At 39.2% G+C, this 16,695-nt stretch overlaps 1 protein-coding gene across 3 annotated transcripts in view; it reads right to left on the reverse strand.

Annotated features, from left to right (window-relative positions):
- Positions 1 to 1,398: 1,398 nt before the first annotated feature.
- Socs6 (suppressor of cytokine signaling 6) overlaps positions 1,399 to 16,695 on the reverse strand; it is a 31,329-nt gene continuing 16,032 nt past the window's right edge. For all 3 annotated transcript variants that reach the window (XM_052742732.1, XM_052742731.1, XM_052742733.1), the window contains one exon: positions 1,399 to 6,783. In XM_052742732.1, coding sequence (XP_052598692.1) covers positions 5,037 to 6,656 — 1,620 coding nt within the window. In that variant the 5' untranslated portion in view covers positions 6,657 to 6,783 and the 3' untranslated portion in view covers positions 1,399 to 5,036. The remainder of the gene's footprint in view (positions 6,784 to 16,695) is intronic.

Here is a 16,695-nt window from a genome sequence, read left to right on the forward strand (position 1 = left end):
CAACTGAATAGGCTCTGGAAACTCTGAATAAAGCTCTCTATTATTTGAGTTCTACTAACACCAAATTTTTAAAAGTATTTCTGGCCGGGCAGTGGTGGCACACGCCTTTAATCCCAGCACTCGGGAGGCAGAGCCAGGTGGATCTCTGTGAGTTCAAGGCCAGCCTGGTCTCCAAAGCGAGTACCAGGAAAGGCGCAAAGCTACACAGAGAAACCCTGTCTCGAAAAACCAAAAAAAAAAAAAAAAAAAAAAAAAAAACAGCAAAAGTATTTCTGAACAAGCAAAATTAAAATTCATCTTTCAATTAGCTATGACATTCTTAAAGGGTTTACTTTAAGATAATGTTGGGGGAACTCTTTCAAGCAATATTTAACTCAAGATGCTTCGGTACTGTGCGAGTGCTGTCAAGCAATTTAGAATCACCAGGAATTGTCTTACGACTTAGGCCCACTCACACAGGCATCACCATTCCCTGGATGGGCTTCTAGACTACGTGGAGAAGTGAAACTGAACAACAGCAACATTTATGGATCTTTAAGGTGAGGATTTACTACGACCAGCTGCTTTGGGCACCTGCTGTTTCAACTTCCCTAACATGGGCTATATACCTTGAACTGTGAGCCAAAAATACCTTTCCTCCCTCAGACTGCTTTGGCCAGGGTATTTTATCATTAGAGAAAAATAAGACAGGAACTTTAAAAGCAGACAACTAGGGCTAGAGAGTGGTTAAGGGTTGTTGCTGCATAATGAGGAATAGTTTGGATCCCAGCACTCATTTAACAAGCTGGGTGGCCCACACACGACTGTAACCCCAGTCCTGAGGGGGACAGACAGCATCCCTAAGGCTTGCTGGCTTCTGGTCTACCCAAGAAAATTTGAGTTCCAAGTTTAGAGAAAGACCCTGCTTTCAGAAGTAATAGGCAGCGAGTGACAGAGGACATCCAATACCATCTTGTGTTTCAACTTGTGAATACACACACACACACAATTTTTTTTACAAAGCAGACAATAAAATTCAGTGGTTATTGGAAAACATATTTTTTTCTGGTAAAATACGATTAAATAATGAGATGCTTTTTAATGTCCCAATCCAAACATTTTATCACTTAGCCTAACTTGCTTTTTGTAAGGTTTTGTTACCTTTGCTAGTTTTAATTTAGTCTTTTAGCAAGTTTCTCAATGCACTCCAGCCACCATTATATTAACCACTGCAGTTTATCAGCACCATCAATTGACCCCTAGGTTGGTCATCTTGAATGACACTTCACAGTTCCCTTTTTACTAAAATGTTATTTTTTCCCACTCTTCAGTATCTGCCCATTTCATGGAACATGTCAAAACTCTAGCTAATCATATACTAATTAAGTCAGGCCCTGCACCTGGACAGATGACAGCAGATGTTGTGAATGAAACTTTTATTTACACACTGTATCTAGAAGCAGATACATAATTTTTTATACAATTGATTTCCAAAAAATGTGCAAGAAATTACTATACTTCGCTTACAAACCAAAACACTTATTAAATCAATGGACTTTGGATAGTTCATTCTGTGGTGTTCTCAGTACAAACAGTACACACCTGATTTGAAACATACAAAGTGTAAACTACAGCAATCTGGATTGCAGGTATTAATTTCATAGCACACCAACTATGAGACTTCTTTACCCCAACATGAATACATACTGTTATGAAATTCTAAGACCTCCTCATCCTCTCTGGTTGGAGAATTTGGGTCGCTTTTCAAAAAAAGTACATATTTGCCTTGTTATATTATGACTGATCAATAAAAAGGATGTTATAAAAACTTTACAGGATTAAAAAAGTATTAAAAGAAATCAAATTTTATTATTAACGTACCAATACCTTTATAATTTTAAAGTTATTTGTGGAAGTGGCAACTGTTCTTCATTAAAGAATATTCAACAAAACTGTCTATTGCTGGTAATGTCATTTCATTTTCCAATTAACCCTTCACATTCAATGAAAGAAATTCAGATTTAAATCAAAACATATTATTTTGAATCATTCATAAAAGTTTCTTTCATATATAAAGTGAAATGTACAGTAATTAAAGTTGGCATTCCTGAAAGCAGTTAGAGATACTTAGCACTAGGAAAGAAACTGCATAAACCGGTAAGATTTCAGTAACTGCTGTCCTATTTCAGTAATACTGGCTCAGAAACTATGACATATACTTTGTTTTATCTCCTTAATGCCAATGAGTTAGCCTTTATGGCACATGATTTTATTCAACAGCGAGACGGTTGCCCTCTGTAGCTGGTTTCCTTAAAATTATTTTTTAGTTCCATGGTTATTTACTATGATATGTGACCTAAATTTTCAGATTATTGCACCATGTAGAAAGAAAACAGTCTTCCTTAGAGAAAACAAGGTAGTTTTCAAGTACTTTCTGTAGTTCTCATATTTATAAAAATGTGTTAAGTGTCTTAGGAAGCCCCAAAGTAACTTCCAGCCTTCAGCAAGTTTAGTGGTGAAATATTTGAGTAAAAAAACTGAATCACTTGTTACAAATGGACGCAGCTTTCCTGCTTGCTATTTTCTTGCCTTAACCTAGGAATTTTAAATGTGCAGATTTAAGAACAGCTTACAGGTTGTATTTGTATCATCTAAGTTCAAAGAAACCCAGAAAGTTAACCAACTTCTATTTAAGCCAAGATACAAGACAAGGACAATCTTTCTCTTTCCATTTTTAACAGACAGCATCCTACAAAGCCATTATTTCCCACTGTTTCTTATTTCTGTCAAATGGATGTCTTGGCTACAAAAAAACAAAAATACTGATAATACACCTTTCTGTGAATCTGATTTCTCAATAAATGCTGATTTTTATTCATAAACTATCAGAACCTGATGATTTCAAATTGAATTAGGACAGGTCATATTAAGTATGAAAAGTTGTTTTTTTAATATTAAGTATCAAAAGTTGTTTTTTATAATAAAGATTGCCCTAAAAATAACACAAAATTTATTATTAGAAAGATTTAGATGAAAATCAGAATACTCTTGACATTTAATGGGTAGATCCAAAACACAGGGCACCATGAGAAAGAGTAGGAAACAAGCTATGTTCATGTGAGACATGTTGGGGACAGTCCAGAGACTTTAGTGAGCCATGATCTTGAGAACATGTGCATGTTTCTGAGATATGAAGCCATCTTGACATTCACCATCAATACGGTGACTATGTGACACCTGCCATCTAACGTAGATGCAGAGACTTTCACCCTAGATATATTTTCAGTTGTTTAAAAATAAATAGTTTTCCAAAAAAATAGTTAAGTGTCTTGCATTAATTTGATAACAAGCCTACAACTCTGCAATAGTTCTTACTCCAACAGCTTATAATGAATGCATGTATTATTACAATATACTCCATATTCCATCATATTAGATGAAAGACATCAGAAAATGAAAATCTTTGTAACAAGGTCCAACCAACATTCCATCAAAAGTAAGTACCTTGCTCCTTAGAAGTCAAGATGCCATTAACACTGTAACACAATGGCATTGTGCCTTTTCTTGTAATATCTCAATTCTAACCCTAGAAAAATAGAGAAAAATTTAAAGATACATATATGTTTGGATGACAAAGCCAGAAAGTTTGACCTTAAGACCTTTCCCCTTGTGATTTTTTTTTTTTTTTAAAGCATGTGTAGCTGGAAATACTTTCTGAATGGGGCAATCTTCAAATACTATCACTTAAAAGTTTTAGTAACACCATTGCAGAACTCTGAACTTAACAGTCTATATTCCAAAATAAGCTTTAAAACCTGGCACATCATTCTCCAACACAATGATAAAAAAAAAAAAGAGATGCCAAGTTACTTAAGAATTAGCATAATCTTCAAAGGGCAGTCACAGCAGGAAACTATTTTTGCATATCTGATATGGTTTTACAGTTTTTCTCACACAATGCAACACAATTTCCAATTATTTAATCGATGTCAGTCAGGGTTATTTTGGGGACAGAATGGTCAAACCCCAGCACACTCTAATGACTACATAGAAGAAAGATAAGTCAAATTCAAAATAACTTTTCTATTCAAATCAATTTACAACTTTATATAAACTTTAATGTAAGAAAATACAACTCATTTATGAAACTTGTTTTGTCAAGTTTATGGAGAAAAGTATTGACTAAAGAAATCACAGATCAAACATTTAACTGAAAGAACCTCTCTCATACACACACTCATACACACTGCTCACAAGATACCAGGGTTATCTCACTTTTGTAACAATGGTTTGGGCTTTACAGGGCTTTAAGTTATGCCAATTTGTACCCGAGTTTAATGACAGAAAAGGCAACAATTTCTAAATTGGGTATATATTTGTTTACAATTTTTAATGTAAGGCCATTTATCAAAAGAGACAAACCACAAGATGAAAACAAAGGCAACAGAAAAATTCAAAACAACTATCACATCCTTAGAAAATAATTTAGAAAAGTGTTGTACAAGATATGTTGCAGATTTACATTCCATTAACCAAGACTGTGTCAATTCAAAATTCTGAATAAATCTTTTTTAAAGTGTGAGACTTAAAAAAATCATTTTTCAGTGTACATGTAAATATGTTTTATCCCACACATTTATTCAACTGGGCCATTTAACGTCATAGCAATTTTTATTCTGTACGTTTCATTCAACTTTACTTAGGGTTGAACACACATGAAATGTGCTTTAATGCATAAGAATCACAGTGGATAGCAGCAAAGGACTGGGGGGGGCATTAGGGAGAATCTGGTCATTCACATTGTGATTATTACATTAAAGAAAGATAACTCACACTTCTAGATCCTCAAGACTCAAGACAACCCTTTCCAAAGAATCAAAATAAACTCAAGACACCTTGCAGACACTTCCCCAACCCTGAACAAATTGATGACCCTTTCAGACATAAAAACTAAAATAGTTATGGCAGCAAAGACTTCAATGGCGATGTAAGTCTGTAAACTGTACTCCAGTCTTGTTTCTGAACCCCAAAGTGCAAGAAGCAGGGCTCCTAATCTCTCAGTAGTGCTTCTCCTGCAAATAATCCTTCATCTTGTTTGGCAGAGGCAGTTTCTGAATCAGGTCTATTCTGGTGTACTGACGTATGACGAAGCGGCACAGGTACTGCAGAGAGCGCACCTGCATGAACCGGGACACTGGGTTAGTCAGTCTGACCGGGTAAGTCGCAGATCCTGGCAACCGTGACCGTGAATAACAAAATGCTCCGTTTTCAGAGTCCCTGATTGAATGCTCAATTAAGTCAACTATAGATGTATGCCCTTCTACGTCTGGCTGTTCGTAAAAGCTGAACCTACCATTTGAGTGCTCAATTCTAGTGTGAAGTGTTTTACCATGGGAACGAAAGCTCAGGCTTAAAAGGTAGCGGTCATCGGAACTATCCCGAACAAGAAAAGAACCATCAGGCACGTTTGCCAGCTTCCCCTCTGCCTCCCAGCGTGTGATAGGACCCCAATACCACCCCTGTTTTGCAAGCTTCTTCAGCTCCTCCGTAAGACTTGTCACAACCATGGGCCCACTGCTCTGCACCGAGTCATAAACTCTTGAAACCCCAGGTGCAGAGTTGGGATCGAAATTCAAATGACAGCGCACGCTTTCGGCCATGTGCATGTCCGGGCCTGAGAGGCCGCTGAAGTTCCTTTGGATTGGGTTATTCTGCATTGGAGGTAGCAATGGTGAGAGGGGAGGGGCATCGTCATGACCTGCTCTAGGGTTCTGCAACATGACTCCTGTGGTGCCAATCAACAAGTTGTTCACCGAAGAATCCACAAGGATCTCCGGGGCTACAACCAGGTCCTGGTCCACCTGACTGTCGTCTTCAGAGAAGGCGCTGGCCCCTGGCAGCACGGCCGACACCTCCATGGGCGAGGACGTGTCCAGGCAGCAGTTGCGCGGCCCTTCCAGAGGGCACATCCCGTCTTCTAAAGGCACGGTGTACTGAAGGTAGTCCTGAGACATGAGTCCGATAACTACAGGCACGTGTTCCTCCAGATGGAGGCGCAGGTCCCTGGGCGAACCAGGGCTGCAGCGGGACTCAGGGCGTGGCTCTGGCTGCAGGTCCCTTAGCTCTCTGGGCTGCAGGTCCCGCAACTCCTTGGGTTGCAGCTCCCGCAGCTCCTTGCGCACACCATTGACAGGGCCTGGGCTGGCAGCATGCACCAGGGCCTTCACCCGCATCTCCATCTTGATGCATGTCTCCTCCGAGCTGGTGGGCCTCAGCGGCCAGGGTGTGGGGCTGTAGTGGTGGCTGCGCAGTGATGTAGAACGGATGGGCCGTGGGGCACGCACGTCCTTGAGGCCCCCGGGCGCTGAAGCCGAGGAGAAGGTGTCCTCGTCTGTAGGTGCAGTCCCGCCCTTGCCCTTGCCCTTCTGCTTGGCGGACAATCGCCTCTTCAAGGTGCCCATCAGGCTTTCGCTTTTGGACCTGTTCTTCCCTTTCTCCTCCTCACTGCCAATGTCGCAGCTGGCAATGTCCTTGCCATAGCAGCTCCCAAATAAGGAGTCATCTTTCACGAAGTCGCCAGCGAGGGACTGGGGCTGAACCACCATGAACTCGGTTTCGTCTTTGCTTTTACTCAGGTTGAAAGATTTCCGGAAAGTTTTCAAACTAATTTTCTTCATTGTGACTAGTTACCTAATCCAAACGGGTCAATTTCTCTCTGGAGCAACTATCCCCAAACATCGGGAGGGGCTGTGATGCTTCATGGATGAACTCTGCCCAGCTTCATTTAACCTCTGGAGCTATTTTCTGAAAAAGAAAAAAAAAAAAATTAAACATTTTAGTTTTCAAATAAAACAGAATTTTTTTTAAGCTTCAAAACAAAAGAGTCCAAATCTATTCTTAGGAATTTCACCCTGAAGTTTAGGATAACTGCCTGCTATATACGGGGCATTGGGCAAATACTGGGTCCTTCATTTACTCCTTATATTTTGTTTGTGTTTTTTTTTTTTTTTTTTTGGTTTTTCGAGACAGGGTTTCTCTGTGTAGCTTTGCGCCTTTTCCTGGAACTCACTTGGTAGCCCAGGCTGGCCTCGAACTCACAGAGATCCGCCTGCCTCTGCCTCCCGAGTGCTGGGATTAAAGGCGTTTGTGTTTTTTATACAGGTCAGGACTAGGTCTTTTCTATCTGACCAGGCTCATCTTCTGCACCAGGTCTGAAGGAGCAAACTCAGCACTGCCCGTGCACCAGGGTGAAGGAGCAAAGCACAGTGAGGCACTGTGAATGCCTTGGAAGAACAAGTCCTCACTTCAAGCACACACACGTACTGTGAGACCAGCCTTTTCTATGGCCCCTCATACTCCTGAAGGCCATAGCTCTTGGCCATCACAGGGGCACTGCCTGACTAGAAGAAGAAGAAACGTAACACCTTTCCAACTACTTAGTGCAACGCAATTGATTATCAGGAGACCACAGCTCTAACTCACTCTGATTGACTGGCCACTACTACACACACAACACAGTGCAATAATATGAATGCTAGTTATACGGTCTTAAGTCAGGAGAAGGGACAGATACATGAATGGTAAATTATAGTACAAATTCATCTGAAACACACTGCTAACACAGGTGGGAGTTGAGGGAAGAAAAGAATCTGACAAGTGTTGTTTTAACTACAGACAGCAGCTGGTTGTTGTATAGACAGAATCTGCATGAAATCATGCTCAATGAAACCACTCAGACCAGACAACCTATCAAGAGGAACAGCTCTATCATCTCCACAAAAAGCAGCAGCAGTTTTAAGTCTCACTGTCATATACTGTTTTTGAAAGATACTGTGTGGTGGTATTGTGTTCCCCAAAATATTGTGCACTCTAATAAACTTATCTGGGGTCAGAGAACAGAACAGCCACTAGATACAGAGGCCAGAAAATAGTGGCACACACACCTTTAATCCTATCACTTGGGAGGCAGAGATCTATCCGGATCTTTGTGAGTTTAAAGCCACACTGGAAATAGCCAGGCATGGTGACTCACGCCTTTAATACCAGGAAATGAGGGCAGAAAGCAGAAAGGTATATAAGGCATGAAAAACAGGAACTAGCCTGGTTAAGCTTTCAGGATTTCAAGAAGCAGTTCAGCTGAGATTCATTCTGGATGAGGACTCAGAGGCTTCCAGTCTGAGGAAACAGGATCAGCTGAGGAATTGGCAAGGTGAGAAAGCTGTGGCTTGTTCTGCTTCTCTGATCTTCCAGCATTCACCCCAATAACTGGCCTCAGGTTGGATTTTATTAATAAGAACTTTTAAGATTCATGCTACAATACTGTAAAAATAGAATACTTATAAATATTTGGAGCACAAGTTACTTTAAACATTAAGCTGTACCCTGAGTGAACTCACTAAGTACCTGGTCTTGTCCCCAAGCAGAGGTTAACTCCCAGATAGACTTGGTAGCTGATTCTGAGATGGTAAATGAAGTCACTAAACCTGGGGTTCCAAGAGTCCTGTTTGCCATTATCACATAGCTGCACCACAGATGAGAAAAGCACTTGGCAGGTATCTACTTGAAAAATGCTACTAATGCATATGCAACCGATTCTAATATTAAGGGAACATGATCCAATCCTAGATATTAGAAAGTAGCTCAATTAAGCCATATGTTTTTTAATCTCTTTCCTACATCTTCTAGGCAAAGACTACTCTAGAATTTTTTAAAGAGTATCTATTTTCCTGTTTGCACTTCCAAAAATATATGCCATCTTTTTATAGGATTACCATCTGTCTTGTGCCCAAGTAAGTGTTCTGAATCAATCTTGACACTTTTCTAATTCAAAGTTTTAAGTTTAAGCATACACTTGAAAATTTGTATGATACTTCAAGGGAAAAGGATTTAGGCATAAAAAAACAACAAAACAAACAAACAAAAAACTCTACAGGGCCAGTGAGGTGGCCCAGCAGGTAAAGGTACTTGCCATTAAGCCTGATGTCCTCTGACCTATACACAAACAACAATGGTATATGCAAGCACACATACACTAAACATTAAAAACTGTTTAAATAAAAAAAAATACTCTATAGACAGAAAATAACATCTAACTGCATTTTTACAACTTTTTTTTTTTTTAAGACAAGGTCTTGGGTAGACCAGCTGGCGTAAAACTTACTATGTAGCCCAACAAAAACCCTGAACTCAATGAGCCCAAGTGCTGAGATTACAGGTGGGGGAGCGCCCTCACTCTGGGCGCTACCACCTCTTTTTAAAGGGATGGTTCCAGGTATCCTTGTGTATCATTCATTTTAACATCTACTATAAAAACTAGAGACATGTCAAACAATGATTTAAAGTTAACAAAGTAGCTCTGTTACCCTCATTTTACAAAAAGGAACCTCAGTCTCAGAGAAATTAAAACCTGTCCAATGAAGCGAAATCATTTGCTCCTGGGAATGGCGAGTTCTTCCCCTGTGCCACACACCCTGCCTACAGGTGTAGTCTTAGGTCAGTGCTCCTCAAACTTTCCACCTTCTGTGTTTTTAGTTTCTTAGAAGACCTTGAAAAACGCTGTTTGGGAATCACAAAATGTTTTAATTATGGATTTTGTGTCTGTTGAAAGTTGTCCTATTAGAAACTAAAACTGAGTTTAAAAATACTTATCTGTTTATTTAAAAGCACTAATATACTCATTATGCATTAACATAAATCAAATTCCTGAGAAAGAACTGTATTTTCCAAACAATAAAAACAGTAACAGAGGAGAGTAGCACCATTTCACATTACTAAAAATCTTGTGCTGACAGAGAACGCAGCTGAGCTTACATCTGCCTCTGCATTTCATCTTTCAATATGCTCTTTATTCCAAGGGTAAGAAAAAAAAATCTAATAAACAGAGACCATGGGAAGAAAAGGTATTTTGCTTAATACCTTTTATATACCTGTGCATATTTTAATTTGATAGTATATAAATTCAACGAGTGGTTGTTTTGTGTTTCTGTACATGTGTCTGTTCGCACATTCATAGATATGCGTACATGTGGATGTGATGTTGCAATGTTTTCCTCTACTACTGTTTCCTATTTTTGAGACAGGGTTTCTGGATGAACCTAGAGCTCATTATTCTAATGAGCTTTGGGAATCAGCCTATCTTTAGTCCCCTAGCACTCAGGTTACAGGAGGTGGGCTGCAACATCCATCTTTCTACATGAGTTCTAGGATCCAAACTCTGGTATGCTGTGGATATCGCTCTATATGCTGTGAATGTGTTGCTCTGATTTGGTTGGTAAATGAAACGCTGATTGGCCAGTAGCCAGGCAGGAAGTATAGTATAGGCCGGACAAGCAGAGAGGAGAATTCTGGGAAGTGGAAGGCTGAGTCAGGAGTTGCTGCCAGCCGCCGCTGCCATGAGAAATAAGATGTAAAGCTACCGGTAAGCCACGAGTCACATGGTAAAGTATAGATTTATAGAAATGGGTTAATTTAAGATGTAAGATCTAGCTAGCAAGAAGCCTGAGCCACTAGGCCAAACAGTTTTAATTAATATAAGCGTCTGTGTGTTTATTTGAGTCTGAGTGGCTGGAGGCCCAGGCGGGACTGGAGAAAACTCTAGCTACACTGGTATTCATATTTGTGTAGCAAGTACTTTATCCACTGAGCAATCTCTCTAGCCCCAAATGATAATTTCTTAAAAGTTAAATTGTACTGGAAATCTGAAACTGCATCAAGATGTTTACTTTTACTCTGTTTCATACAAATTAATTGTATCTTGCATTTGAATCATTGCTCATACATGATTATGTAATATTATGCTTTAGTAATACAACACCAGAAAAGGGTTTGTTTTTGTTTCCACTTTTTACAAAAATCATATTTGTGAATATCACCACTGATTACACTAGAAAAGTCCATAGGTAGAAAAAGCAGTTAAGGCAATGGTGAGAGACACAGATTTTTACAATTTTAATCTTTGTTTGAAATTTTAAAATGGGCCATTAACAATAATACTGTTTACTGGTTTCATGGAAATGAGAGGCTCATTCTAACCATTCATGAGAAAAAAAAAAATCTGAAACTTAAGTTGAATGACCATAATGCTTGTCAATTGTTCTTTTAAGTAAGAGTCTAATGTCAGCCTGGGATACTGGAGAGGTTGACTCTCCCCAAAATTAAAAATTTAAGAAATTCAAGGAATTTGGGGGTGATAAGACTTAATTACAGTGGGGCTTAAATGGGTGGATCCATTTGTCAAACTCTATGAACTGTGTACTAAAAGACATGATTTCATTGTAGATGAATTATACCTCATTTTGAAAACTCAAACAGAAATTTCTAAGAGCCATAGACTGTAGCTAGAGTTTTCCTGCCTTGCCCACAGTCAGGACAAATCTCTCTCACCTGCCAGTCCCACAGTCGCTCAGACCCAACCAAGTAAACACAGAGACTTATATTGCTTACAAACTGTATGACCATACCAGGCTTCTTGCTAACTGTTCTTATATCTTAAATTAACCCATTTCTATAAATCTATACCTTGCCACATGGCTCGTGGCTTACTGGCATCTTCACATGCTGTTTGTCATGGCGGTGGCTGGCAGTGTCTCTGATTCAGCCTTCCACTTCCCAGAATTATTCTCCTCCTTGTCCCGCCTATACTTCCTCCTGCCTGACTACTGGCCAATCAGTGTTTTATTTATTGACCAATCAGCAACACATTTGACATACAGACCATCCCACAGCAATAGACTAGCTAACAAAAACTCTATTTCCAGGCATGGGAAACTGCCTTTCAAACTGGAACTAACTTGAAAGCCTCCCTCCCTGAGGACTATCCAAACGGAGAAAAGAAATTAATAGACCCACCCAGTTGTAAGGCCTAGAAACCACAACAATGACCAGCATAGCAAGCTATACAAAAAGGGTGCGATAGTGGCATTTGTATCTTGGGGGTAACCAATAGTCATCCCATTTGACTAAGGTCTATTCAACAGAAAAGAATTCAAACCTGGTACTGAAAACTTAGCCAACTACCCTTCTTGGCTGGTGAGGTCATAGACCCAGGAGAACCTACTATTGCCACTTTGCTAAACCAGTATATTACCCAACTGTATTCTAAATACCTATTTTCTTATTTTCACAGGTTAAGTGTAGCTCATCAGAGAAGCCTCTTTTTGCAGCAGAAACCATCACAGAAATCCATAGCTGGCCACAAGGCAGAGAACAACTGGCCATGGAGTGCCTACTCCCAATTGATACATCTACAACACAACCCATACCTAAGGCTTGGGGAACACTGCAGAAGAGGGGACAGAAAAACTCTAAGAGTCCAAAAGTCCAGAACATCGGCTACTAGATGTTTTTAGATATGACAGAGAGCACAGCCATGGAATCTTAATATAGTCACCTAAACAAGACCTGCAAAGTGACACCAGATGACAACCTGAAGTAGATGGTGGAAATCTCACAAAATCCCACCTCTAGAGAAAGAGCTATAAGCAATTAATGGCTAATAGAGAATTAATCTTCTTCAACGATGGGTCCCTTGAAAGGTAATCCAATCTCAAGTTGTCAGCCTTAAACACATATTCACGTAAGCAATACTAAAGGCTCATCGGGTGGTGTTTACAATATTTGTGCACATATGCATGTGCAACAATAGCTGAAGAGGTCATGTATTTGCAAAAGGAGTGCAGTGGTTCTCGTTAAAATCAAAAGGAGGAAGAGGCAAGCATGGGAATTATGTAAATACACTCATGTATGAAATTCTTTTAAAAGGTAAAATGTAATGTTAAAAAAAAAAAAAGTAAAAGCAAAGTATCTTCTGGTCAGAGAGATGGCTCACCAGTGAAAAGTTCTTCTACTTTTGTAGAGGACCTGCATTTAATTCCTGGCATTTAGTTAGAGCCTTATCAGATGGCTCACAATCATCTGGAACTACAGTTCTAGAGGACCTGACCCTCATCTGGCCTCTGAGGGCATTTGCACATGTGTGGTGCACACATCTACATTCAGGCACACGCATACATACATAAAATAAAAAATTAGTATTTAACAAAAAGATAATAATGAACACTTGGAAAGATGGCTCAGTGGTAAAGAGCGCTGGATACTCTTCCAGAGGACCTGGGTTCAATTCCAAGACCCCACATGGCAGCTCACACCTGTCTGTAACTCTAGTTCTAAGGCTTCTGATACTCTCACACAGACATTCATGCAGGCAAAACACCAATGAACATAAAATAAAAATAAATTATATAAAGATAATACCTTCACCCAGGAATTGGGGGAGTTAAATCAGCAGCATGATATTGGGAAGGATATCCCAAACTCAACACCATAGCTTGTTGATCAAATAGAATTTGCAAAAAGCTTTGTAAGATTACTTGAAAAACAATTCATACATGCTTTAAGCAAGTAGACATGTTTGTCTTTTGGATATGTTCTTTGCGAAAGCTATAAGACAACAATGTCCTTCCATCATTTGGTTTAAACAAACCTACTGTTGCTTACAGTTGTTTATAGTGGTAAATATAAGCTACATATTGCCAGAGTGACAGAAACTAAGTCTTTTGAATACACTGTTTCATCAGTTCTTATCATCTTAGAGCTTTGTAAATTTGATGAAGCAGTTATGACACTGTGGAACTAAATTGAGTTTATGCATCTCTCAGCTCTCCTTAGCAATGATATGATCTTAGATATAACTAAATCTACCACTTATGTAACTTATGGAGTTAAAATATGCCTATATATGAGATGTCCTTAAAGCAATGTCATATACCAGTAGGCCAAATGCTTGCAGCTAGTAGTAAGTAGTAATAGTCCCATTAAAGAAATAGGGAAACTGAGGCACAAACACAAGATACTTGCCTAAAATCACACACCTGATCAGTTGACTCAAAAGTCTACTTAATCACTACACACACCTTTATAATGCATAATTCATCTTAGAAAAAACACAGCTTTAACCTAAACTGTAGGAAACAACACACACACACACACACACACACACACACACACACACACACACACACATCAAATATCTATAGACTAGTTCAATAAATCATATAGGTGAAGAAAGATGTTCAAAAAACATTACTGAGAAAAAGAAAGCTATAAAACAAAATGCAAAAATGGTCCTATTTCTGTGTGTGTGTTTACATCTAAACTGGTACATTAAATACCTCAGGTGATACATGAACAACAATAGTCACACCTTAGAAGAATAGGAAAATATGGTCAGAAAGCCCACTTTCCTTATTCAGGACTTTCTGTAACAATCACTCCAAGCCACCTTATCTGCCAAAGTTGAACAGTGTATTACAAGACAAGGCTCTACCAAAGGTACTCCCCTCAAACCCTCCCTAGCCATGTCCAAGTCTTTCTAGTTTTAAATGTCACAATGAAGACAGCCTTTTCATGTTTGACCTCATTCTATACATCCCACACTCACTTTAGCACTGCTTTCCAATTCAATCACAACTCAATCTACTGTGATGGGTCTGTTCCCTAGAACTTACAACTCATCCAGCCAAATCCCTGACATTTAACAACCTGACACCCAAACTCATCCAAAGCAGTAGTTTCCATCACTCATACAATTTCCAGAGGTTTCCTTCATTTATACCCATTTCTTTGCCTCCACCACTTCCTTTATCATTCCAAGACATATGACTGTCAAGACATTGACAAAACATTGTACTCCCAGAAGAGTCTGAAGACTTAGCTACAAGCAGTAGTTAAAAACACAGGCTGAAGGACAAAAGCACTACTCTCCAGGACTTCAGGTTCCAGCAATCACATACAGTAGAAAAGCACTTAGGATGCTGCACCATTCAGTGACTCAAACTAGCAGTAGGGATCTGATTTCATACATCTCCTCTCATTGGCTGACTATAGAGCTGATGACTGCAGCTATGGAAGTCAGAATGCACCAAAAAGGACATTTACTTTCCTGCCCCTTCACAAGAGTTCTACTTAAAAGAGGCCACCGTCATTCCTATGTTACAGAAAAACCAAATAAGCCTCAGACAGTTTAATAACGTCTCCCAAGTCCACAAGGACTCCTCTGGATAACATGCAAGCACTGAAAGCTGGTGAATGACTTACAAGTGACCACCTATTTCAACATACTGACATGAATGAAGCAGGACAATTCACAGGGAGATCAAGTACACAGATAAGCCATTCTTCCTGGGTCATTTCACAAGACTACTTATTTCCTAATGTTCTGCATGCCCCACGGTATGTTTCCTCATCCAGAAATACAGGCAAAAACAGTAATATGCCTAGGGGGTACCTGTAGCATGATGCAATAAGGAGGCTTGTGAGTTCTTTCCCCCACGAAATAACTGAAGCTGAGCTCATATGTCAAGTAGTACTAAGATACATGCTCAGGAACATTACTGAAGGCTGGAGGAAGCAATCTATGCAGGAGATGGCAAGGTTGAGAGCAAGAGAGGAAGGATTCATCAGAAAGGAAAGCACAGATATAAAGGAGACAAGGGAGGCCAGAAGGGACTAGGATGGCACATTCAAATGCTGAAGGATATTCTGCTACCAAGAATTCTACAGCCAAAGCAATGTGGGTAATCAGGAAGAATTAGCATGAACATTAACATCCATGTGTTAAAAAGAGGCTGGGGTGCTAGCAGGTCTGAACTACAAACACACCAGGAGGAAAGTGCTCCAGAGAAAGTGTCATTTGGCAATGACTGGAAATGATAAAAGTAAAGGTTAATTTAAATCCTCTCATTTCTCTCACTCCTCTGCTTTAAAGAACACAGGAAAATATAAATCAATTGTACTCATGCAGATGCAACAATACACACAGATACAATGTATGCAAAACAGCACAAAGGATGAGAAGGACATAGGAAAGAGCAAGTTTATATTTTTACCAGAATTAACATTATTTTGAAGTACACTGTGGTAAGAAATAACTAAGGGTCTACGATGTAGTCACAAAGTACTCTGAGAATCTGAAGTTAACATTTAAAAGATGCATTTAACACAAGAGTTCCCTATCATAGGAAGAAATATACAATGAAGTAAATTTAAAAGCTGGCAAAATGACAGATGTAAATGTGACATCAATAAATGTAAATGGACTAAACTTTTAAGGCGTTATGGTTCAAAATGTACTCTGTGGGCAAACTGAGCTCATCACTCTTTTTGTATGTTCATCGAGGAAAAATAGTTACGGTATTACTACTAGCTGGCTAAAATCAAAAGAACAATAGTTTATGACACAAAAAATTATATAAAATTCAAATTTCTGTGCCTGTAAATTAGTTTTACCAAGCAACTATCACACTTCTACATCACAGACTGTCTATGGTTGCCTCCTCAAAACAAGGAGTTAAGAGGTTCTATAGCATGCAAAAGTTAACATACTTGGTATTTTACAGAAAAAGTTGGTAGATGCCTATCCTAATCAAGGACTGTCAGAATGAATAAAAAAAGAGAGTTATGTGCTGTATGCTGGTTATTTTCTTATCAACTTGATGCAAAACAGGGTCATCTGGGAAGAGGAACTATGAGAGCCAAAGTTACATTTTAAGTTTTAATTATTATGCCTTAGAGATCCATGAAACAAAAATGTCTCTGATCTGCAAGCCTCTTGCTCAAGGACAGATAGTTCCTGAAATGCTGGAGGCTATTGTTTATGGGAGATAACAAGCCACATGTTTTTCACTCCCCTAAACAAGTTTGTTTGACCTGGTTCACAGG

This window comes from Peromyscus californicus, unplaced genomic scaffold (genome assembly GCF_007827085.1).
Source record: "Peromyscus californicus insignis strain IS unplaced genomic scaffold, ASM782708v3 Scaffold_17__1_contigs__length_78620276, whole genome shotgun sequence".
Lineage (NCBI taxonomy): Eukaryota > Metazoa > Chordata > Mammalia > Rodentia > Cricetidae > Peromyscus > Peromyscus californicus.